The 26618-nt window shown below is 41.8% G+C and overlaps 2 protein-coding genes and 1 pseudogene across 2 annotated transcripts; 2 read left to right on the top strand and 1 right to left on the bottom strand.

The window, feature by feature from the left end:
* Positions 1–116: 116 nt before the first annotated feature.
* On the bottom strand, positions 117–4528 carry cln5 (CLN5 lysosomal BMP synthase). Its single transcript, XM_030757534.1, has 4 exons — positions 4337–4528; positions 2961–3135; positions 2437–2662; positions 117–2042 (listed from the first exon to the last, which is right to left on the bottom strand). Exons 1-4 carry the CDS (start codon positions 4438–4440, stop codon positions 1555–1557), a joined length of 993 nt encoding a protein of 330 aa, XP_030613394.1. The 5' UTR covers positions 4441–4528; the 3' UTR covers positions 117–1554.
* Positions 4529–11298: 6770 nt separating this feature from the next.
* LOC115800722 (serine/threonine-protein kinase pim-2-like) lies at positions 11299–15269 on the top strand (annotated as a pseudogene).
* A 6828-nt stretch (positions 15270–22097) lies between these two features.
* Positions 22098–26616, top strand: LOC115800454 (glutamine amidotransferase-like class 1 domain-containing protein 3A, mitochondrial). The gene is made up of 4 exons (XM_030757817.1): positions 22098–22460; positions 23465–23636; positions 23829–24027; positions 26123–26616. The coding sequence occupies exons 1-4, from the start codon at positions 22164–22166 to the stop codon at positions 26316–26318; spliced, it is 864 nt and encodes a 287-aa protein (XP_030613677.1). The 5' UTR covers positions 22098–22163; the 3' UTR covers positions 26319–26616.
* The last annotated feature ends 2 nt before the right edge of the window (positions 26617–26618 follow it).

Raw genomic sequence — 26618 nt, forward strand, 5'->3', positions numbered from 1 at the left:
TGCAGAATCAACATTTTAAAAGGTCTAAACAGGATTTTTCCTACTTAGTATGTCATCACCACTATAATAAAATGATTTATAAGCAAGGTTTGTTTTCTCATTTGGGTTTGTGCATGTTTATTTATCCAGATAATCTCATTTTGGTCATCATATGGCCAGAAATACCAGGAAAATGCACAGATTTCTATCAAAGTAACACTGAATCACTGCCTTTACTGTGTGGCTCGATCACGCCTGAACGTGTAGTCATCCCACAAACGCCACTTCTTGGCCAGGAAAAATCCTGCTAAATGTTTCCAAACATTTAAACACTGGAAAGTTCAGTAGTATTTTTTTAAAAACAGGCATTACAAATACAGTTTGTTATAAAGCAGGGAATGCACTCAGCAGAGCTGCAAAGTCTCAAGGGTGTGCATAAAGCTCTTTGGTGAGAAATACTGAATGAAAATTATTTTCTTGTCAAGAATGTGTGATTTTATGCTTTTATGATTAAAAGCTCTAAAAAATACAAATAAACCAAAGGCTACAGTTCAGAGCTATTGCAGTCCTCTCAAAGTACACCCTTACTGCTTCCATAAAACTTAAGTAGCACCCTGGTGCTGCTAATCAAATGCACTTGATTAAATGATCAGCAAGCGTGAACATAAAAGCAGAGGTTTTAGCATTTTGCAGGTCTGGAGTGCCACAGTCTCCCATCAATTTGCTGGAATTTCGACTCCCGGCGAATTCACCCCAAAGTCAGACCGTGCAATGCTCAGAGAAACTGCAAAAAAACCCCAAGAGCTTCATCTCAGACTCTACAGGCCTCAGTTAGCATATTAAATATTAAAGTTCATGACAGTACAATTAGAAACAGACTCAACAAGTACAGCCTGGTTTGAAGGATTGCCAGGAGAAAGCCTCTTCTCTCTAAAAAGAACATGGTGGCACAGCTTAGGTTTGCAAAGTTGCATCTGAACAAACCAGAAGACTTCTGCCACAGTGTCCTTTGGACAGACAAGACTAAAGTGGAGATCTATGACCAGAATACACTGGGTTGCATTTGGTGAAAACCAATCACAGCATATACACCTCACACTAACTTTCAAGCACGGTGGTGAAGGGATGATGACTTGGGTTTGTTTTGTAGCCAGAGGATCTGGACACCTTGCAGTCACTGAGTCGACCACGAACTCTGTGTACTGAAGTATTGTAGAGTCAAATGCGAGGCATCTGTCTGACAGCTAAAGCTTGGTCTAAACTGGGTTATGCAACAGAAACAAGAATAGGTGCTGCAGTGGCCCAGTCAAAGTCCAGACCTCAACCTGATCAAAATGCTGTGGTGGGACCTTAAGAGTGCTATGCATGAATGAATGCTCACACACCTCAATGGATTGAAGCAAAGTCGTAAAGAAGAGTTGACCAAAATTTCTCCACAGTGATGTGAGACCCTGCATGTTATTGTTGCACAGGTGGCTCTACATAACTGCTGTTTCCAAGGACAAGAAAACATTAATATTGTCATTAGCCTTTTGGCTAATAATATTAAACAAAAAAAAAAAGTTAAATGGGGTTTTAAGGTAAAGGCACCTCTTCATATGTAATCTGCACATATGGAGGTTTCATTGGCAGATGCCAGTACTCAAAGTTGTAGTAGAGGTAGAAACTCCTTTCCAATAGGACCTTTTCAAAAGCCTCCAGCAGACTGAAGATGGCATCTGCAAATGACTGGTGTGGCCTAAATGTGTGGTAAAATTTACGGATGTCCAATGCCAAATTTTTCAGAGCAGGCTGTCCAAAAATGGCGCTGTCGTTGCCGAGGAACGTGGGCTCGCCGCTGTACAGGTAGATCTTGGTGTAGTTGGTCTGCGATCGGCTGGATAGTTTGGCTCCCAGCTCCGTCAGTTTCCTGTATGTGCGGTGGACAAACTGGGAACAGTCGTAAGATTCGAACCACACTGTGGTGTTGGGGCTGGGGTCAGAGCGAACAGTCCACGTCTCGTAGTAGATCCCAGTCTCGTTGTCCTCCTGCACCCAGCGGGCCATATCGTTGAACTGTCGCCCTGGAGAAATTCATAACATCAGTTTTTCAAAATATAACAGGATTTCTCAGTTTCAATATACCGTCTTTGTACAATTTTCATGATTTGCAAATACACAATCTGAGGCAAATAATTTAGCCTCAGATTAATATGCAGCTGGTGTGTTACTAAATATTTACAGCACAAGTAGCCTGAAGGTGGCTAAGTTTCAACACAAACTGCAAATTTTGTAGTTTTACAACCACAAATGCAAAATAAGCTGTATCATGATCATGCTTTGCAGGAAATACTTGGACCAAATGCATAGAATTTGGTGACAATTCTAAAAATCCATATAATCACCAGCCTTATTTGCCGATAGTGCAAGATGTCATGCTTCGTGTTGGCTTTTCTGTGCACAGACGTTAAGTCTCACCGGTGATTTCTCCTATTTTCTCCAAGGTGCCGTTCTGTGACCAGTGTAAGTCATCGATGCCTTCAAAGAAACAGGCAGCTCCCTGGTTGCACCAGAATGGTGCGCACATGTCGGGTCTGAGGTGAGGAAAAGTGCAGTTGCCCAGCTGAAACAGCTCGTACCACTCCATGGTGTAGTTGGCTCCTGTCTCTGCACTGCTGAACCCAATAGCATCATGCATGATGTGCTTTGAAGAGAACAGAAACGTTACACCGGCTTTGTGTGTGTGTGTGTGTGTGTGTGTGTGAGTGTGTGAGAGAGAGAGAGAGAAGCGCTGTGTTTCTATGAATAATGTTGCACAGCTGCACTTCTGTTTTAACAGAGCAACTATTTTTATTAGCCAGAACGCAGCTGTGCCTTCACCTCTGTTTTAGAGAATAAAGACACTAAATGCAAGGAGAAAGTCTGCCTTCATGCTTGTTATTTTATCCCTGATCTCAATGTGATGGTGTAAGAAGAAATTTCAGATTACACACACTACTTACAAATTTCCCCAGCAAACTTCCATACTTGAATTCCCATACTGGAGTCTGCAGCCGATACACCGAGACGGTATCGCTGTCTCTCATATAGGGAATCCTTCCATCTGGGTCTCCGGTGGGGCAGAACGGATAGAGGGCTTCACAGTAAGAGTCCACATCAGGTCGACGATCAAAGCGCCTATTGATGACATGAGAAATGTGAAACGGTCGGTCAAGATTAACGTCACCGTGAGCCCTAATCCACTTTATGTTAAAAATGAAGACATTTTCCTAAAAACAAATCCAATTCTGAAAAACTTGTGATGCTGTGTAAAATGTAAATCCCTCAGTGCTGAAATGTATACACAGGTTTTAGAGCAACACCTGTTCCCATTATTCAAGGAAGGCCTTGCATATTTCAGCAAGATGTTGCTAAAATGCATTCTGCATCTATTACAACAGCACGACTTTGTAGAAGAGTCTGGGGGGGAAGGGGGGGGAACTGACCTGTCTGCAGTCCAGACCTTTCACCAACCGGAAACATTTAGGGCTTCATGAAATGATGTTTACAGACCGTTGTTAAAGAAGAGGGGAGCGGTACACAGAGGTAAACATGACCCTGTCCCCTTTTTTTTTGCTGCCATCAAATTCAAAATGAGCTAATTTTTTTCACAAAATAGTAATAAAATTTGGTTTTATGAGATTTGCATTTTGCATGTTTTTAATTACCTTTTATGTGGTTTATGTAAATAGCTTGTCACAATCTCTTAAGATGACCTGAGAATCTTGTGTCACAATTTCAATAACTCACAGATTATGTTTTCCCAGTTTATAGATGCTGCATATGGTACAGCTGATGAAGCAAATCCTAAAGATGTGCACTTCCTGGCACTCAGGAGATACTCCACCTGCTATAGAGTGGTTTTATATTATACTTTGCTGATAACAGAGGGTTACATAGCAACTACAAAAAATTTTAAGTTGTGTGTCTGTGCCATAAGAAGTATAACAAACCCAGTCCATCACAGCTGCTGCTGCTGCACAAACAAGATGCTCCAGATTCCAGCATTTCTTAAGCCACGTGAACGCGCCAAGCATACTTTCCCAAATTGCCTGATTATATTTTTGTCAAACAATTCTTTGTTGGAATAACACGAAAACAGAAATTCACAAAACGACTTCTGAACATTTCAGTGAACGTGTAACATCGAAATATACACGCTTTATAGAAAATGTTAATTAAAAGTGATGGACTCTGACATGAAGAAAACGGACTAAACCACCAGTAGTATTTGAAGACACAGCGTATTTAGTAGCTTTTACTCAATGTCTTCATCACCTCCCACATGACTTACCGTTAAAGCGCAGAGTGAGCGTGGTTAGGTGTGCTGTCTACATACCTGTAGGGCACGGGCCACTTGTGCTCTCCATTAACCCCGAACTGAGCGACGACATGAAGAAACAGGAGAAGGTTTAACGCCAGAACGACCTCCGTGCCAAACATGTCGAAGCCTTAAAAACAAAAACGGTAAAAACAGCAGTTACGCGGATGACCCTCTTCCCACGATTCACCACCTCTGACTTCCTCATCACAGGTCACATGACTTTGTTGGTGACACGAAATCACATGACGCCACCAGCCCACAAGACAAAGTTTCAGTCAAAGTTTTTACAAAATTTGTTCCCTTAGAATTATAAGGTTCTATCTGCATTCTGGCCAGTTTTGAGATATTAAATAATAGAACCTTATAATACCAAGTTAAAACTTGATTTTGCAGATAGAACCTTTTTATTTTGTGAATAAATCTATCTATCTATCTATCTACAATCAACACAAATATGTGGATTGATTGTAGCAGGTGTAGCACAATGGTCCATAAAGATAAGATGAAACTTTAATGATCCATGAAGTACAGTGAAGGATTAAATTAAATAAAACAGAAAACACTATATACATATGTAGCAGACATACTGAAGTGTATCTGTCCATTCCTTTACATATTCCATATTTATACCGATTACTAATTACTGAATACCAATTAATGTTGTTCCAGGACCATCACTGAAACTGACCAGTCTGATTTTTGTGACATCATGCGGTGCTTTGCAATGAAGGGAAAAAGACTGGAGAACTGCTAAATGGTTGACCTAAAGCTGATGTGAAAACCAGTGTATCTACTGATGATTTACTCATATTGGGGGTGTCCAGTATTAGATGAGTCAGTCAGTACAGGGAGTTCACAGATGGGAGAGCTGTTCTTTAAGAAGGTTTGATATATAAAAAAACTTGCCTTTAGGGTTTATACTAAAAAAAAAAAAAAAAAAGTACTAACATATGGTTTTCAACCATGAAAAAGTCTACTTTAACCTAAAACTAACTGAGTAGTTCTGTTGTCTCCATCCATCCATCCATCCATCCATCCATTTTCTTCCGCTTATCCGGAGCCGGGTCGCGGGGGCAGGAGCCTAAGCAGAGAAGCCCAGGCTTCCCTCTCCCCAGCCACCTCCTCTAGCTCATCCGGGGGGACCCCAAGACGTTCCCAGGCCAGCCGAGAGATATAATCTCTCCAGCGTGTCCTGGGTCTGCCGCGGGGCCTCCTCCTGCTGGGACATGCCCGGAACACCTCACCCAAGAGGCGGCCAGGAGGCATCCTAATCAGATGCCCGAGCCACCTCAACTGGCTCCTTTCGATGTGGAGGAGCAGCGGCTCTACTCTGAGCCCCTCCCGGATAGCTGCACTCCTCACCCTATCTCTAAGGGAGGGACCAGCCACCCTTCGAAGGAAACTCATTTCTGCCGCTTGTATTCGCGATCTTATTCTTTTGGTCTCTACCCAAAGCTCGTGACCATAGGTGAGGGTAGGAACGTAGATCGACCAGTAAATCAAGAGCTTCGCTTTTACACTAAGCTCCCTCTTCACCACGACAGACCGGTGCAGCGTCTGCATTACTGCAGAAGCAGCCCCGATCCGTCTGTCGATCTCCCGCTCCCTTCTCCCGTCACTCGTGAACAAGACCCCGAGATACTTGAACTCCTCCACTTGAGGCAAGAACTCGTTCCTGAGCCGGAGAGGGTACTCCACCCTTTTCCGGCTGAGGACCATGGCCTCAGACTTAGAGGTGCTGATTCTCATGCCGGCCGCTTCACACTCGGCTGCAAACCGTTCCACTGCGAGCTGGAGGCCACCCCCTGATGAAGCCAACAGGACCGCATCATCTGCAAAGAGCAGAGATGAGACTCTGAGGCCACCAAGGAAGAAGCCTTCCGCCACCTGGCTACGCCTAGAAATTCTGTCCATAAAAGTTATGAACAGAATTGGTGACAAAGGGCGGCCCTGGTGGAGTCCAACACCCACAGGAAACGAATCCGACTTATTACCGGCTATACGGACCAAGCTCTCACTGCGGTTGTACAGAGACTGAATGGCCCGCAACAACGGGCCAGACACTCCATACTCCCGCAGGACCTCCCAGAGGATACCCCGAGGGACACGGTCGAATGCCTTCTCCAAGTCCACAAAGCACATGTAGACTGGTTGGGCAAACTCCCATGCGCACTCGAATATCCTTGAGAGGATAAAGAGCTGGTCCAGCGTTCCGCGACCAGGACGAAAACCGCATTGTTCCTCCTGGATCCGAGGTTCGACTAACAGACGGACCCTCCTTTCCAGCACCCTGGCGTAGACCTTTCCGGGGAGGCTGAGGAGTGTGATCCCTCGAAAGTTGGAGCACACCCTCCAGTCTCCCTTCTTAAAGATGGAGACCACGACCCCGGTCTGCCAATCCAGTGGCACTGCCCCAGATCTCCACGCGATATTGCAGAGGCGTGTCAACCAAGACAGCCCTACAACATCCAGAGCCTTCAGGAACTCAGGGCGAATCTTGTCCACCCCAGGGGCCTTGCCACCAAGGAGTTGTTTAACTGCCTCAGTGACCTCACCCCCAGTGATGGCCAGGTTATCCCCCTCGTCCCCAGACTCTGCTTCCACTACAGAAGGCGTGTCAGTGGGATTCAGGAGGTCCTCGAAGTATTCCTTCCACCGCCCGACTATAGCCTCAGTTGAGGTCAGCAGCACCCCACCCGCACTATAAACTGTGTGAGTGGAGCACTGCTTTCCCCTCCTGAGTCGCCTGATAGTTTGCCAGAATCGCTTCGATGCCGTCCGAAAGTCTTGTTCCATAGCCTCACCGAACTCCTCCCACACCCGAGTTTTTGCTTTGGCCACTGCCCGAGCTGCGTTCCGTTTGGCCTGTCGATACCTGTCAGCTGCCTCCGGAGTCCCACAGGCTAACCAAGCCCGATAGGACTCTTTCTTCAGCTTGATGGCTCCCTTCACCTCCGGTGACCACCATCTGGTTCGGGGGTTACCACCACGACAGGCACCAACCACCTTGCAGCCACAGCTCTGAGCAGCAGCCTCAACAATGGAGGTGCGGAACATGGTCCATTCGGACTCAATGTCCTCAGCCTCCCTTGGAATGCTGTCGAAGTTCTGCCGGAGGTGGGAGTTGAAGATCTCCCGGACTGGGGCTTCTGCCAGGCGTTCCCAGCGCACCCTCACAATACGTTTAGGTGCACCAGGTCTGTCCAGCATCTTCCCCCGCCACCTGATCCAACTCACCACCAGGTGGTGATCAGTTGACAACTCAGCTCCTCTCTTCACCCGAGTGTCCAAAACATACGGCCGCAGATCTGATGATACGATTACAAAATCGATCATCGACCTGCGACCTAGGGTGTCCTGGTGCCATGTGCACTTATGGACATCCTTATGTTCGAACATGGTGTTTGTTATGGACAAACTGTGGTTTGCACAGAAGTCCAATAACAAGACACCCTTTGGGTTCAGATCGGGCAGGCCGTTCCTCCCAATCACACCCCTCCAGGTCTCACTGTCATTGCCCACGTGAGCGTTGAAGTCTCCCAGCAAGACTATGGGGTCACCAGATGGAGCACTCTCCAGCACCCCACCCAGTGACTCCAAAAAGAGTGGGTTCTCTGAACTGTCATTCGGCGCATAAGCGCAAACAACAGTCAGGACCCGTTCCCCGGCCCGAAGGCGCAGGGAAACTACCCTCTCGTCCACCGGTGAAAACTCCGACGTACAGGCAGCAAGCCGGGGGGATACAAGAATACCCACCCCAGCTCGCCGCCTCTCACCGAGGGCAACTCCTTCTCCAGGAGACTGGTTCCAGAGCCCAACTATATCTAGCTGGTATCTCTCAACCTCAGTTCTGTTGTCTAAACCTGACAAAACTGCAACTGAAAAACATAGAAAAAAAAAAAAAGATTGACTTCTGTGAGTCTTTCTGTTTTTAAAGTGTTTGTCAGAAAACTTTCACTGTGGTCTTTTTCAAAGCTATGAGATCACAGCCATAGATGTGCATATGTAGACGCTGCATTGAGCACTGAATCGTAAGTCAGCATCACCACATTAGATGTGTCAAACATAAACATAGAGAAGGTGCACTGTTACATGACCTCAGAGACCTGGTGGGGATGTGTGGATGTAAAAGTTCACTGATGTAAGTTGGTGCTTGTTCATGAAGCGCTATATAGTAAGGACCAGAATCTTCAACTGGACTCTGAATTTAATGGGGAGCCAGTGCAGCTGGATCAGTAACAGTGTGACATGAGAATACTTGGAAGACTTTGTCAGAAGCCTCACAGCAGCATTCTGAACAAGACGCTCCAAGGAGTTTTTGCCAAGACAAGTAAACAGAGCGTTACAATAATCCAAATGTGAGGAAATAAATGCATTGATAACAATCTCAAGTTCAGAATGTGAACAATGAAACTTATCAAGATTCCTTAAATGGTAAAAAAAAAAACAAGAGTGAACCAGAGATTTGATATGCGTATCTAGAGTGAAAGCAGAGTCAAAGGTTACCCCAAGGTTTCTGATGGAGGGTTTAGCAAATTTGCCAAGGGTACCAAGAGCTTCCATTTTCCTGGGCAAAAATCTATCAGGTGCACAAACAAGGACTTCAACTTTTGATAGCGTCTAAGCATATAGTCAACATCTGTAACACAGAGACCTGTTCAGGCTTCAAGGAAATATATAACTTAATGTCATCGGCATAACAGTGATAAGAAATGCCCTCAAGGATGCTCAGGATATGCTGTAAAGGGAGCAAATATAATAAAAATAATAGGGGCCCTGAAACAGAACCTTGGGGCACACCACAGGCAAGGGAAGCCGAAGAGGACTGTACCCAGAAGCAGCCACACAAAACTGGTGTGAAGTGAACCAATCTAAAGCAGACCCAGATACACCCACCCAGTGTCTCAGCCTATCAAGCAAAATTTGATGGTCAACAGTATCAAAAGCAGAAGTAAGGTCCAGCATCAGCAAAACAGAACATTCTCCTGCATCACTTTGCAATAAAATCTCACTGGAAGCTCTAACAAGAGCTGCTCCTGTAAAATGAACTCTACGAAAACCGGACTGATATTTATCAAGGATACTGTGTTTGTCCAGGAAGGCTGTAAGCTGCTTAGCTACAACCTTTTCTAAGATCTTAGATGAAAATGGTAATTTTGAAATTGGTCTGTAACTGCTGAAGATAGAAGGGTCAAACTTGGATTTTTTTTTTTAAAATGGGTGAATAACAGCGTTCTTAAAATAAGCAGGGACTTGACCAGAGACCAATGAACTGTTAATTATTGAGAGCACACAGAGACTGATATGCCGAAAGACATTTTTGAACAGAGAGGTAGGTAGAATGTCAAGAGAACAGGAAGATGCTTTCCACTAATTTTTCCAACTCAGGTAAAGAAATAAGAGAAGCTTTCTATAATGACAGGCTGAGCTGGAGCAGGAACAACCAGTGAAGAACCTGAAGGGGAAATATTAGTTCTTATATTACTGATTTTATCTACCAGAAAAGAGAGAAAACCATTACAATCTTCATTTGAAAAAAACTGGAACAGCGGGTAGAGCAGGAGTAACAATGTCACTAATTGTGTCGAATAACACTTTTGAATTACCTCTACTCTTCGTGACCAGCCTTTAAAAGTAGACAGCCCTCGCATCTTTGACTGCATTGTTAAAAGAAACTAAAAGATTCTTTAAATGAAGCAGTTTTCTTCCATAGGCGCTCAACTTTATGACAGGAACGCTTTAAAACTGCGAATGCTGTCATTTACCCAAACCGAAGGTTTTGAAGCAGGAGCTAATCTCATTTTAACAGGACAGACTTCATCAAGAATGGAAAGACAATGATCATTAAAAAGATCTGTTGAGTGATCAACATCATTACATGGAGATAAAAATAAAACTTGTCTGAGAATTTCTCTGCAGTAGAGGAATTTAACATGCGAGAACTAACATGATAAGACAGGTTAAAAAGAATACAATGGTGATCAGAAATAAAAAGGACTAAACAGAATCAATATTTAAACCCAAAAACAAGGTCCAGATTGTGTCCTTTTGGTATGTGAACATGCAACAGACACATGCTGAGTGAAATTAAAAGAATCCATGACACTGATAAAACCTCTGCTGAAGAGGTCAGAGTCATCATCAATGTGGATGTTAAAATCCCCAACTATAACCAGTCTGGACAACTTTATGGTGGGTGATAAGAAGTCACTAAACCCTTGTACTACCACAGGTGTCACCGGTGACACCGCAGCGCATGTGTATTTCAAATTCCTGTAACTCCTCGCTACTTTGTACAATTTTAATCATTCAAACTGCCCCTGCAAGCTGTAAAATGGGGTTTTCTGATGCTTTTACATGCATTATGGTAATGACTGAGTGCTGTGTGGTGAGAGGGAGAAAATGAGGGTGCCTGCAGGCAGCGTTTGTGTGACTGCGGGGCAGTGTCCAATCAAATTTTTGGTGTGGTTTCTGCAGTTTAGCTAAGTTTTAGAGGTATATTCTGTGTAAATAAATCTGAATCTTGTAAATAATAGTTTTAGTATTTTTTCCTGAAGTGATTTTATTGTGTTTTTGCAATTTTTGCTAGTTTTTCACTGTGTTTTTGCAGTGTTTTGGCTAGTTTTTTTTTGCTGTGTATTCTGCCGCATTTTTGTAGTTTTTGCTACTGTGATTTTTCAACATTTTTTGGACATTTCCTTCTTGGTTGGTTTGTGAAGTGCTCCTGTGATAAGCAAACTCCTGAAATTAAAGTTAAGCATCATAACTGGATAGTTTTAGTCAACATTAATGTCTCACTTAATATAGTTGGTAATTAGTCATTCGCTCAGCTGCATTCCTTGATGCTGAAATGTGTTATGCTTGTTTTAACAGCTTATTTTGAATTGAAGACTTTAAATTAAACCACAAAAAGGAGCAAAAGTTCCTTCTCCATTTAACTAGCTGTGTGCTTTGCCCTGTCATGGTTGGTAGGCGACATGAACTACGCAGAGGTGAGGGCAGGTGAGATGTTATGAAGGCTAGACCGTCCAGTTTCACAGCTGCTCACTTTCGGCCTTTGCGGTCTTCGTGGGCTGCAAAGGACCCAGTCTACGTAGGATGGGTCCTTCGAAGGATGCCGCCCCTGAATTTGGACACAGCTTATATCTTTTTTTTTTTTCTTTATTGGACAAAAGTGTACAAATCAACAAGTTAAGTATCACATATAGCTTAACTATTAAGATCTTACACAACTTCAATTAGGAACCTGTCTGCTGCAACAGAACAGAAGGAAACAAAGGCATATACTCACAGAGCTAAAATCAAAAGGGAAATAAAATAAACAAAAAGATAAGAACATAGCAAGGGGTGTACAATATGCAGTTAACTCAATGAATCACTAAGAATCATTCATAAAAGAACACAATTTTTGGCTTTTGGGGAGTTTTGTAAATTTTAATGATTTCTTATATTATATAAATCAAATTCGGGACACTTTTGCATTCTTTTTTTGTGTATGAAGAACTTCGCCAAACATAAAATTACAGTGACACAAATTTCTTCTTTTTTGTTCCCTAAGATTAAACCAAATGTTATATCATCTCTTGACAGAGAGGCTGGTGATGATGAAAATTTTCCTTTTAGCCATGCTTGATCAGTAACATTGATCTCTACACAGCTGCCTAAATGTTACAAACTTTGTTGTTACACTACATTGCACACTACACTTTATTTTATTTTATTATTTATTAGATTTTGGATATTGTATAATTCTTAAATTACACTGCACCTTCCCTTCCCAGACCTGTATTGCATATTGTGTATTGTATATTGTGTATTGTATATTGTGTATTGTATATTGTATAGCATTTAAGTTAAATTATAGGACACTGTATAATACTAGAGAGACACCATCAACCGGAACCAAATTCCTTGTGTGTGTAAACATACTTGTCCAAAATAAACCTGATTCTGATTCTGATTCTGATTCTGATTCACTTGTTAATCTGAAGTTGTCGAGATTCAGGAGATAAAAGTAAGTAAAAAAAATAAATCTATGTAAAATATCCTAAACCACACAACCCACATTTTAAAAAAAAAAAAAAAAAAATACTGGCCCTCATTTTAACATAAAAACAATTTGCAAAAGATTTGAATCCTATATGTGAAATCCTGTATGCAAATACTATCAATCCAACATATCTAAAGTTACTGAGGCATTCTGTTTTTTGATAAAATAGTGTAACAAATTTATTCTTGGAGAGAATTAATTTGCTTAATTAATTTTAAATGAGTATATACTCATTTAGAATTTGATGCCTTCTAAACGCCTCCAGTCCTGATGTTGAGCCCTTTTTTCTCACCACTGTATTGTTGTTATTTACAGATCACAAAATCACAATGCCTAAAAGAAAGGCCAGCTCCGAAGAGGAGACACAAGCAAAAAGAAGGAGGGTCGATAAGCTGACCAATCCTTTTATGAACTCAGCTGAAGATGCATGGATGGTCACAGGACAAAAGCAGAAAGTCCTGGACGATGGAGACAGACTATCCAGCCCAGCAAAGAAAATGAGATTTCTTGATCACGTGCACAATGACGAGAAGCCAGCATCCTCTTCTGTGGACAAAGGTATGCTCATTTACTGAATAAGAGTTAGATTAAATGTACAATGGACATCTACGTTTCAGATATTTGTGTCTAAGAGAGTTTAAATGGCAGAAGATTGTTCCAACCGAAACTCACTGGCACAAAGCAATTTAATTCGCTCACACACACATTTTTATATATATATATATATATATATATATATATATATATATATATAGTAAGCAGCACTGAAATTTTAAAGGGCTGCAGTGATGAAAAAGAAAAGGAGTGGAAGAGGAAACCCACAGGTGATGGAAAGGTGTCACCCACAGAGAAAAAGAAGCGCCTGGACCAGGAGAAGACGCAAACAGAACAAAGACGTAAGTAGCATGCAGCTTTGTAGCATGCTGCTTTGCTTTTATGTAAAGTTGAAGGATATAATTAATATTTAGGGTACAGGACAGAATAATTTATGTAATAGCTGTAGTAAAACAAAATCTGTGTCTGTCTGTTTAGGTGAATTTATAGCCAAATATTTGCAGCAGGATCAGCTTGGAAAAGGAGGGTGTGGAACAGTGTTTGCTGGCTACAGGAAAGAAGATAATTTTCCAGTAAGTATTTTCATATATTCTCAGGTATTAGAGCACATGATAGATTCTGTCCTTTCATTGTTTTTATTTTTTCATTGCTAAAATGTCCTGATACTCCTAAAAGGGTGTCAGTCCTCATGCAGTCCCATGTTAAAATGTCTGACTTTACAGTGGATATAAATATTTTTACAGCCTCGTACAAAAAAAATGACTGTTTTGGTTTTCATATCAATCAGAACTGTACAGGTGGTTAATTTTTCATACAATTTAAAGTTTGTTAAAGTTTCATATTCTTGAGACCATGGCGGCTTTCAGTGAGTGAAGTGTAAACTAATATTAGTGAGGCAGAAATCTGGAGCTATAAACAATATATATAAATTAAATACAGTCACCACACGGACTGAAGGAAGAGTTACCCATTCATATGAATGGATAAGTGTATCCAAACCTTCCACTGGAACTATATTTGTACAAATGAAGGTGCAGTTCATTGGGAACTATAACTAATTAACTTTGTTTTGATTTGACCGCGAGTTGTTGCTACTAAGACACTAACACAGATAACAGATAATGTCTTAAGCTGAGAAGTGTGCTGTTTTCCTCCTTTAAGTTATACTAGGGAAATGCTAACCAATACTCTGTGTCTTTTAGGTTGCAATCAAATACATTCCAAAGAATAAAGTCCTCTGCAAAGTAATGGTAAGTATGCAACACTTAAATCTATTATACATCATTGCACTGTGGAACGTCTGTTCCTCATCATCCACTTTGTTGCCATGTTTCAGGATGAGAACACGACGCAGATCTCTGTGGAAGTGGCTGCTATGCGCAAACTTTCAGCTGGAACACCTGGATCAGGGGGCACATCAGCAGCTGTGTCCTTGCTGGATTGGTTTGATTTGCACCAGGAGCTGATCCTGGTGATGGAGAGACCGGTCCCTGCTGTGAACCTAGAGGATTACATACAGGAAAATGGAAGTTCTTTAACAGAGGACACAGCCAAGGTAAGTTTCCTGGAAGAGCCTTATACTGTACAGCATTGAATCAAAGCACAGAGTATAACAGAAGTGTTAATCCACTGACTCATCATAATTTATCATCTTTCCCAGGTCATTCTAAAACAACTGACTGAGGCTGCAAAAGAACTTGAGGATAAAAACATCTTTCACCGGGACATCAAGACTGAGAACATTCTGATTGAGACCGGCTCAGATGTGCCTCGTGTTCGCCTCATTGACTTTGGACTGAGCTGCTTTTTTACGAAACACTCAGGGTACTGTGTTTTTTTTGGTAAGATATTCTGTTCCTGCTCTTCACAGAAGCATCAGTCTGTGCCTTTTTGTTTTTGACATCTTAAAAATGCATATAATACCAACATAAGCGTCCATTCTTATATTAGAACAACAGCTGCAATAAGGGCAATAATTGCGTATGTTTTTTAGGCACACCTTGTTTCTGCCCTCCAGAGTGGCTCACCCACAATTACTACAGGCCTGGACCCACTACAGTGTGGCAGCTGGGAACAGTGTTGTATGCAGCACTCCATGCAGAAGTCTCCTTCGAAACACAGATGCTCCTCGAAAATAACTTAAATATTAACAAGGAGCTGTCTGAACGTAAGAAAAATTCACACTTCAACATTGACTTATCGTTTGGATCACTGGAACTGTTGTCTTCATCTCACTTCTTCTCGTTTGCAGACTGCCTGCATTTCTTGAAAATGTGTTTAAAACTGGACCCCAAAAGGCGCCCAACACTGGAGGACCTCCTGCTTCATCCCTGGCTCCGATGAACCGACACACACACACACACACACACATACACACAAACACTAAAATGTTTTTGACAGAAAAAGATTGATGCTATTTAACTAGACTTTTTAAAATTTCACTCAAATTGCTCAAATAAAAATTGTACATCAATCTTTATTTTCTGTCCTGGAACTCCTGTAACCCCCTCAGCCGTCCAGGGAAAGGGGGATCTCTCTTTGAATTGCCTTTCCCGAGGTTTCTTCCTATCAGTCAGGGGAGTTTTTCCTTGTTTTCAGAGAGAGCTTGGGCTGGTCAGGAGCTCTATCAAGTTATTATATTGATTATTAATGTTATTTAATATGTTCAATCTGGTTATTAATAATCAATATTTATAATCAATAGAAATCAGAATACTTGTAATAAACTTAAAAAAAAACATATTGACTTCATTTGAGGATTCTTTTATTATTACTTTTTTTTCTACTGATGGTGTATTTTGAGCTATTTACTGGCTACAAAGGAATTTGCACAAAACTGTGAAAGTGTGAGAATTTACAGTCTTGAGCTTCAGGTGACCAGAGTGAATTTTCCTAATACTCGAGTGCGTAGCACAGGTGAAAGGTCGGGGCTACCTAAGGCCTTTCCCCACCTCTTTTACCCTTCAGTAACCAATTGTGTTGTCCACTTTCCAAATCAAAAACGTGTTTGGCGATGTCAGATTGTCAGGTGCCGAAGCCTTTCCAAAAGGCCACTGCCGATTAGTTCAAGTGAAAACTATGTGGCACGACAGCCATTCACCCATCACCTCACAAAGCATGCGACTACAGCAGAGCACATTTTTAAATGCAACAACCTCCCTTCTCGGGAGATACGTTTGCGCGCTTGTTTATCAGTGAACATGCATGTAAGCCTAATCAAGCCTTTGCAAATCTGTGCATTCTACTTTTATTTGGATTTTTTTCATTTTTGGATCTGAGTTTTTAGTTTGATCTACCATGGCAACCAAGAAATCAGAGCTCTAAAACCAGCACCAGCTGTTGCATTCTAACACCGAGGTTGTAACTACTTCCTGCTCAATCATCGAGTCCACCTTTGTACTGATGTTAATGAAGTGCATTTTTTCTTCATAATCAACTGATATAATCTTCAAAAAACACTGTGAACACTGAAATGAAATTAAGCATTTCAATGAATCGTTTTCATAACAGACACATGGATTTACACTCATTCAAATAGATGTAACTCAGACTGCATTGTGACAGTTTAGTTACTTCTAACATTACTCTCCCACTAAACAACTTAAATGGATCCAAATGTGTGTAACCTAACTGTTACTCTATTCAAATATATTGCTCAGTGCAACTGCCATATATAAGAATTCAGGTTGTAAACATAAACACTGTTAGCTCACCAAGCCAACTATGTGAAGATCAGACTCTTATCATGAATAATGGCACAGTGGTTAGCACTGCTGCCTCACAGTTAGAATACCATCTGGAAGGCCTGGGTTTGATTCCACCTTGGCCCAGGCCTGTGTGGAGTTTGCATGTTCTCCCCGTGCTTGCGTGGGTTTCCTCCAGGTACTCTGGTTTCCTCCCACCGTTATTAATGCTTTTTCAGTCTCATGTGCATAAGCCCATTGAAAAACAATGTATTTCAGTATGATGCCAAAAAAATGCCAGAATTCTGCCCCCCCCCCCCCTTTTTTTTCTCAGTGGCCCTAACCTTCATTAAGTTCTAATGATGATAAAATATATATATATCTATATCTATATATCTATATATATATATATATATATATATATATATATATATATATATATATATTAGGGGTGGGACTTTAACGCGTTAATTTCGATTAATTAATTATGGGGAAATTAACGCGTTAAAAATTTTAACGCATTTTAATCGCACTTTGCACCGTGGAACGTTTCTCAGTGCACGAGTTCCCGGCATACAGATTATATCGACGCACAATGTCCAAATTAGGGGCCGCATCCTGCGAAGGACCCGCCCACGTCTTTCGCAGCCCACGAACACTACAAAGGCCGGAAGTGAGCAGCTAGCCTTCATATCAGCTGCCGTCACCTCTGCGTAGCTCATGTCGCCTAGCAACCGTGAGTGCGAAGCACAGCTGTGTAAAAGCAGCTGTTAAACTGAGAACGAACTTTTTCTCCTTTTTGTGGTTTAATTTTAAGTCTTTAATTCAAAATAAGCTGTTAAAACAAGCATAACACATTTCAACATCAAGGAATACAGCTGAGCGAATGATTAATTTCCAGCTATATTAAGTGAGACATTAATGTAGAATAAAACTATCCAGTTATGATGCTGAACTTTAATTTCAGGAGTTTGCTTATCACAGGAGCACTTCCACCCTTCGTTGGTCTGTGTAGTAGACTGGTGGGAAAATAAACAAAATTTTGAAGTTTAAGCTTATGTATATTGATTTATTCATCAACTAAACTTAAATTAATATTTCTCATGTCAAATATTGAAATGCGATTAAAATGCGATTAATTTCGATTAATTAATTACAAAGCTTGTAATTAATTCGATTAATTTTTTTAATCGAGTCCCACCCCTAATATATATATAATATGTATATATTGTTTTGTTTTGGAACAGGAAGGGGCCATCCCCAAATTGTCTCCACAAAATTGAGATTCCAGAGAACACGTCTCCACTGCTCTAGAGTCCAGCGGCGGCGTGCTTTGCACCACTGCATCCAACACTCTGCATTGTGCTTGGTGATCTAAGGCTTGGATGCAGCTGCTCAGCCATGGAAACCCGTTCCATGAAGCTCTCTGTGTGCTGTTCTTGAGATAATCTAAAGGCCACATGAAGTTTGGAGGTCTGTAGTGACTGACTGCAGTAGATTGGTGACCTGTGCACACTATGCCCCTCAGTATCCACTCACCCCACTCTGTCATTTCATGTGGACAACCACCATGAGACACTGTCATTTCCAATCACTGTAGAATATTTAGTGGTGAGGAAATTTAACCACTGCACTTGTTGCTCGGTACCACGCTGGAATTGACTGAGCTCCTGAGAGCGACCCATTCTTTCTCAAATGTTTGTAGGAGCAGTCTGCATGCCTAGGTGCTTGGTTTATACACCTGTGGCCGTGGAAGTGACTGGAACGCCTGAATTCACTGATTAAGATGGATGAGTGAATACTTCTGGCAATACAGTGTAGGTTCACTTAAAGAGTGGATGACCCTTTTCCTGCACTTCTACCACAGAGAGATTTCACCTCTCAACATTTTACATGCTGTCATAAAAAGCCCAGAGATCAAAATGATTGAATATTTCAGACTGTTAGGAACCACTTAACTAAACTAAACTACCTAACTGTGCACAAAATGCTTGCAGTTTATCTACTTGAACCAACAATATTATGCAACCACCTAGCATTGCTTAGTTTTTCTTTTCTTTTTTTTAGCTTTTCAAACTGGTTAAGCTCTTTAAGCAAATCAAGTTTGAGCTATTTTAAGCATTTTTAGGCATTTCAGCTCCAATCTTTGAGCGTTCAGCATTCACATGACATTTTCTGCAGGACATGTTTTTTTTTGTTTTTTTTTTCTAGTGACTTTTGAACCATTAGAGAAAAAATGATTCATAACCATCTCAACCACGCATCTTCTTGTTTGGCTGCTTTCAGCACTGCTGGTATTTATGAAACTCTCTCTCCAATTGATCATTCTGAGTTAACTTCAATAGTTGCTTCCTCCAAACCACCAACATGTCTATTGGCTATGTACCACAGGCTTTTAAGGTGGCATTAATTAAAGCATCACTTAAAAAGTAATCTCTTGACCCAGCTGTGTTAGCTAATTATAGGCCAATCTTCAACCTTCCTTTTCTCTCACAAATCCTTGAAACGGATCAACAGCAGAGGAACGGTTTGTTTGAAGAGTTTCAGTCAGGTTTCAGAATTGATCACAGTACAGAAACAGCATTAGTGAAGGTTACAGATGAGCTTCTGGTGGCCTCTGACAGTGAGTAAACAGCACTGCCCCTCAAAGAAGCAGCTGCTGCAAATAATTCAGCTGTTTCACCCAAACAGGAAATGCAACGCTAATCACAGGACATAAAAAAACCAAGGCAGGACAAGAAATTTTGTTTTGTTTGCTCAATTGCTTTATTAATGTTTGAATTTAAAACCTTATACATCTAATTTCTTAGTCTTTGTTTTTTTTGATTGCTGTCCAATTCAATTTTATTTATTTAGCCCCAAATCACATCAAGAATTACGTGTTACTGATGTGAATATTATTGTTTTGACTGCTGGGTTTTCTGTGTAATTATTGTCGGGTCTGACAATATAAAGCGCCTTGAGGCTTCGCCTTACAATACTTACACAGAAAACCCAGCAGTCAAAACAACCCCCTATGAGCAAGCACTTGGCGACGGTGGGAAGGAAAAACTCCCTTTTTACAGGAAGAAACCTCCGGCAGAACCAGGCTCAGGGAGGGGTGGTCATCTGCCGCGACCGTTTGGGGCTAGTTGTTAGTTTGTTGTTCTTTGGTGGAAGAGAAATTTACAGGATTGAGGTTGGAGATTACAACAGTGGTCCTTCAGGATCTTTTAAACAGTTGCATAAATCTCTTCCTCAGAGATCTCTTCTTCAGCTTTTTCTGAGCCTCCTCTTGAGTCTGCTCTAATTGATGGACTTGATTCATTACGTCAGTAATGAATTTATCTTTTTCTTCCATAGTCTCATCAATGGACTCCTTTAGGGATTTCAGAGCTGACTGGATGGTGGACCTTTCCTGGAGCCACTGTGACCGCTCATTTTCCAGGTCTTCCTGGGCCTTGGTTGCTGCTGCTTTCATCATGGATGTAATTTTGATGTGCTCAGCCTGAAGACGTGACACGTCCTCCTCCCTCTGAAGTTTTTCCTCCTCAAGTTTTTTCTGTGCCTTGGCCAGCTCTTCCTTCAGTCTCTTAGTTTCTGCAAGCTGTTCTGCTAAGAGCCTCTCGGTCTGAATGTTCTGTTGTTTTTCATCATTGGCTGCTGCTTCCAGCTGTTCAATTTTGAGTGAACCAGCTGTGTTGATCTTTTGTTTATAAAGCAGTGCCTTTCCCATTTCTATCTGGACGTTGACAGTTTCAAGCACTGCTTTCAATTTCTCTTTTTCTTGCAGCAAGACAGCCTTTTGTGCTTCTAGCTGTGCACTCTCTGCTCCCTTTTTGCCCATGATTTTTCCTCTCCCTGAGTCAGAGGTTCCAGCAACAGAGGGTGTAGACGGCTGTGGTTCTTTAGCCGAGACAGGCCGGGGTCTGGGACCAGCAGCAGCCTTGACTTGATTCACTTGGGGAGGCATTTTCAGCTTGGGCATCAGGACTGATGGTCTGGGCTGGGAGCTGTTACTTACAGCCTGCTGGATGTACTTCACAGGAATCCCAAAATCAAAGTGATGCACTGACCTTTCTTCTTCTGGTTTTATGTACACCTGTGTTTGTGGTGCAGTGGTCACATCTTGCTTCAGACTCTTCTTTTGCAACTTGGGCATCACGACTGGCGGTCTGGACTGGGAGCTGTTACTTACAGCCTGCTGGGTGCACATCATAGGTATCCCAAAATCAAAGTGTTGGACTGAGTTGTCCTTTGAGTTTATGGGTATCTTTGTATGGGTATCCATTATCAGGTCTTTCTTTGGAGAATGATCCTTTTCCAGGGTAACAGGTCCTTTTTCTCTGTCCAGTTTAGCTTCACGGTCGCTGTCTGCTCACTGACGTGCTGAATGCTGAATGCAGATGCAGATTCTGAGGTTTCCTTAAAGGCTCTGCTGAATCCTTTGTTCTGACAGAATCCTCTGATGTCACAATGAATTCTAAGCAAACTGAGGATTCCATGTTTCCAGGTCTCTCTCTCTCTCTCTCTCTCTCTCTCTCTCTCTCTCTCTCTCTCTCTCTCTCTCTCTCTCTCTCTCTCTCTCTCTATATATATATATATATATATATATATATATATTAGGGCTGGGACTTTAACGCGTTAATTTTGATTAAGCTTATGTATATTGATTCATTCATCAACCAAACTTAAATTAATATTTCTCATGTCAAATATTGAAATGCGATTAAAATGCGATTAATTTCGATTAATTAATTACAAAGCTTGTAATTAATTCGATTAATTTTTTTAATCGAGTCCCACCCCTAATATATATATATATATATATATTAAGAGCACTAATATATAATATAATAATATAATAAACACTATCTTAATCTTAATCTTAAGCAACTTAACTATGAATTTATATATTTTAATCTAAAACTATATAATCTATAGAATTCTAAATTTTAATTACAAATAGGTTATGCCATCATTTGCAAATAAATCTTTTTTTTTTTTTAAATGAACTGTGAATCTACAATCCCAGTCAGAAGTTTGGACATCTGCACTTAGCAAAGAAAAATTCACAGTTTATTTTAGAAAGCTCAAAAGCTGCTGCAATTACCCCGATTTACATGTGGCTTTAGAACAGGAAAAAAAAAAACCCACGAAATAAAAATATAATGAGCAGCTGCACTTGTCCTGGCGTTTGGGGGAAGTTTGGGGAAGCTGCAGTGCTCAGGTAAAGACACAGGATGGCGCTGAGACAAAGAGGTGTTCCGTCGAGTCGCGTTTCCCCATCAGATACTGTTTCCCCACCGTCTACTCGCCGCTCCGCGCTGCCCATGCGCCGCCCACGCGGCAAAAAGCGGTATCTGATGGCTGTCATTCGGTTATCAGTTACCGTTCCCCCAGTTTATTATAGGGGGAACGGTATCTGATGGGTGACATAAAGCCATCACATACCGTTCCCCCGGTAATAAACTGGTGGAACGGTAACTGATGACCCAGTGACCGCCATCAGATACCGCTTTATGGCGCATGGGCGGCGCGGAGCGGCGAGGAGACGGTAGGGAAACCGTATCTGATGGGGAAACGCGACTCGACGGAACACCGGAACCTAAACCTCTTTTTAAAGCGCAGTAGAAGAAGTGGTATCCGGGGGTGTCTTGTCCGCTGTCAGTCCGGAATGCTCACCCTGCTGCAGCACTGTGGCCGCAACTTAGTGACAGTAAGGACCCTCCAGACCGTGAACAGGACCTATTATTCCACGCAGATGGGTAAACGCGTGGCGGTGGTGTTGGCGGGCTGCGGGGTCTATGACGGCAGTGAGATCCACGAGGCCTCTGCTGTTTTGGTCCATCTGAGCAGAGGGGGTGCAACTGTGAGTCTGCAGCACTTATTATGCGCGCGCGTACCCGCTGACCTTTACAACCCCTTAACCAGGCTGCGCACAAACAGCCATTCCCGCATGTTTTATATGCAAGCTGTTTAAGTATTTAAAATACTCCTCTGAGCGTGCATGAAGGCACTTTAAAAGTTACCAATAAGTAGATCTTTTTTGTAAGTAAAAATGTAAAAATGTTTCAAGCTCACATGAGACTGAGTTACCACAAACGGAGATTGGAGTCGGATGCACTCTGCTGGACAAATTATGTGCTGACATGAAAACATTTCTACTACGACGACCATGGTTTTCCCCATTATGTTCTGAGAAATTAAGTTTACATGTTTAACAAATACACCAGTGATGATGTATGTTTTTTATAGCAATACCGGGCTTGATTGGACCAGCAGGAAGGTTGCATTATTCTGCTCTAATGGCAACTCTTGCTGATTGGGTCATTTGAAAAGATCCCAGAGGCAGCTAACTCGGTCAGTCTCTGGTCCTGCCTGAGGGTGTGCATTTGTAAAAATGTCCCAGATCTCAGAGTCAAAGTGCTTGTTTGGCGCAGCAACAGTGCAGACCTGTAAATGATCAGATGCACTGAATTTTACAAGCCTGTCAGCTCTACTTCTGTATACAGTTTAATCTGTTCTAAGTATTGCAGTTTTGGGACTTTTTAAAATGGAGTTTTTGATGGTCAGGTGGGAGGAATTTGAACTGAATTGGCATGACCCAGACTCATGTATGAAGCTTAGATGATGGTCATCAGTGAAAGGTCAATTTTGAGTCGGGAAAAACCCTGCAACATGTGTTGTGAAATTCAGACATTCTTGGGTTTTGAAATGCTGCTCTGACAGAAGCTGTCGAGTTGGCTTCAAGAATTGTGATACTTCACTGTGAACTGAAGAACTAAGCACAAAACAGAACAGTTAACACTAATCATCCGTTGCTTCTTGATGCTGTCTGGTGTGTTCTTGAATGCTGCTTTTATCACCTCCCAGGTGAACATGTTTGCACCCAACATTGAGCAGATGCATGTGATAGATCACCTGAAAGGCGCACCGTCTCAGGAGAAAAGAAATGTGCTGGTGGAGAGCGCGAGGCTGGCCCGTGGAAACATCCAGGATCTGTCTAAACTCAGTGTGAAAGACCACGATGCCGTTATTTTCCCAGGTTTGAAAACCCAGTCTGCTTGTATTTGAACATGTTTCGCTGATTCAGTGGAAACCAACTGAAAAGAGATGTTGGTGGGGATTGAGTAAGGCTGAAACTGGTGTCTGTGTACCTGGCTTCTGTACATGCAAACATTAATCTCACCTCTTCCTTGTTTTTTTTTTTTTTTGGGTGTTTTTTGGTGTTTTGCAGGCGGTTTCGGTGCTGCAAAGAATCTGTGTACATGGGCAGTGCAGGGCAAAGACTGCTCTGTTAATGACGAGATCAAGGCTGCTCTGCAGGCGTTCCACAGCGAAGGCAAACCCATCGGGCTCTGCTGCATCTCACCTGTGCTGGCTGCTAAAGTGTTACCTGGGTGTGAGGTCACCGTCGGCATCGAAAAGGATGACAAGTGAGTCAAACGTGTGAGCACCACAAGACAGACTTCCTTGTTTGTGTTTTAAGTCTGGACTTTCAAACGTTGCAATCGTTGGGTGCAAACACTTTGTTTCCAGTGACTATCTCGTGTTGGGTGCGCCCACTTTGAGTTTCCAGTTTAGTCAACATAAAGTGTGGGCTTGTTTACAGCCAGTCTGCTTGTCCTGTTCTCGTGTTTTTCTGTTGCACAATTTATCTTTTTTTTCCAGTTTCCACAACAAATGAATTTGATTACAAACTGGCACCAGACTGACGCTTACACCAAATAGATCAGTTGATAGACTCCAGGCCCAGCAATCAAGGTAGACCATGGCTATATTTGCAGGCAAATTAATATTCTGATTATCAAGAAAACAAATTAATTAGAAGGAAAAAAATGTAACATGTAAACATTTAGCTTGGCTGTATTCTTTTTTTTTTTTTTTTTCTTTTCATGTAAAGTGTGCTTTCACATAAATCTACAGGTAACCAGTGTGCTAAATAAAAATGTGACCAATAGAGGATTTTGATATCCATATTTTTTTCAGTTTTCTTTTTTCTATACTTTGCAAGTAAAACAAAAGAAATCTTGTTTTTAATAAAATATTTACTGACCTTCAACACGCTGTCTTTGAACATTTAAACAGGGCAAAGCCTCGACCACTGACATGCGTAAATCAGGAAAAAGGGCCTTGAAACATTCCTCTATCTAAGAATAAGGCTAGCTTTACTCTACAGTCAGCGGCCACTTTGTTAGGTACACCTTGCTAGTACTAGGTTGGACCCCCTTTAATGTTCAGGAATGCTTTAATTATAAACAGATTCAACAAGTTGCTGGAAACATTCCTCAGAGATTTTGGTCCATATTGACAGGGATAGGCTTGTCCTGTTCTTGGCTGACTGTAGTGGTGCTCAGTGTGGTCTTCTGCTGCTGTAGCTCATCTGCTTCAAGGCTCAGAGATACTTTTCTGGATACTTTGTATGTCACCGCTGTTGTTTCACTCTGTTTATACCCCACTCTGCATTTAATCTTTAGTTAATTTGAAACTCTGGCTCTCTTCCATAGCATGTCTTTTCTCCTGTCTCCCTCCCCTCACCCCCCCAACCAGTCGCAGCAGATGGCTGCCCCTCCCTGAGCCTGGTCCTGCTGGAGGTTTCTTCCTGTTAAAAGGGAGCTTTTCCTCTCCACTGTCACCAAGAGCTTGCTCACAGTGGGTTGTCTGATTGCTGGGGAGTTTTATTATTTTGAATATTATTGTAGGATCTTTACCTTACAATATAAAGCACCTTGAGGCAACTGCTGTGATTTGACTCTATATAAATAAAATTGAATTGAATTAAGCTACTGTTGCCTTCCTGTCAGCTGGAAGCAGTCTGGCCATTCTTTGATCTCTGGCATCAACAAGTATATTTTCTCTTTTTCAGATCATTCTCTGTAAATTCTTGAGATGTTTGTTGGGTGAAAATCTCAGTAGATCAGCAGTTTCTCAAATACTCGGACCAGCCCGTCTGGCTGCCATGTTCAAAATCACTTAAGTCACTTTTCTTTCTCATTCTGATGCTCAGTTTGAACTTCAACACATGTCTTGACCATGTTTGCATGCCTAAGTGCACTGAGTTGCTGCCATGTGTTTGGCTGATTAGATATTTGGGTTGAACAGGTGTATGTAAATTAGTGGTGGGTGATTATATATTAGAAGAAATTAAAGAACTGAGACCAACTACTGCGCTGTGCAGGACACTAAATATTAGGTAGCTCCTGATGGCCAGGCCAGTTCCTTAGTGATGGACTGTGTGTATATGTGTGAGTAAATATAAGAGGCAAAAACTGTTTGACACTTTCTTTCTTAAGGTGGAAAGGCACCTTAAGTGCAGTTAATTTGCCATAGCTTAACAAAAACATAGTCTTCCATACACCTACGATTTTACAGTGTTTCCTTATCAGTATAATTGATGCATCTCCACAGCTACAAATGCAAATTCTCAGTTGTAAAAATAGAAAAACCCCGAATGTTTCGTAGGTGTCTACAGAAACCTCCTTTGAGCAGCAAAACATTATGCGTTGCCTCTTTCTCCACCCCCTCCCTCAGATATCCGGACACCACTGACACTGCAGCGGCCATCAACCAGCTGGGTTGCAAACACGTGAGCAAGAGCGTCGGCGAGAGCCACGTGGATGAGAAGAACAAGCTGGTCACCACCTGTGCCTTCATGTGCAACGCTCCCATCCACGAGATATTTGACGGAATCGGATCGATGGTGCAGGGCGTCCTGAAACTTGCCTGAGTGTAATCAGTAGAAGGCCGAAACAAAGAAAAGACTGGGGTGTCGTTTAAGCGAGCTGCATGGTAGATATCTGCTGAGCTGAGGACATGATTGCAGAATTTTGTTGAAGTCATTAAATGCACTTAAAGATAGTCTTGAAATGTAAGATAAATAGAACCAAACTCCTGGTGATCTGACTTTTCAGGTTTGCTTGTCAGTTTTGCTGCTGCTGTAGTGGCTCCGGCTCATATCTGTCAGATTTTAGAGAACCAGCTGCAGGTGAGGATATTGTTCTCAAAAATAAATGAATGAAATGGAAGA

This window comes from Archocentrus centrarchus, chromosome 21, assembly GCF_007364275.1.
Source record: "Archocentrus centrarchus isolate MPI-CPG fArcCen1 chromosome 21, fArcCen1, whole genome shotgun sequence".
Lineage (NCBI taxonomy): Eukaryota > Metazoa > Chordata > Actinopteri > Cichliformes > Cichlidae > Archocentrus > Archocentrus centrarchus.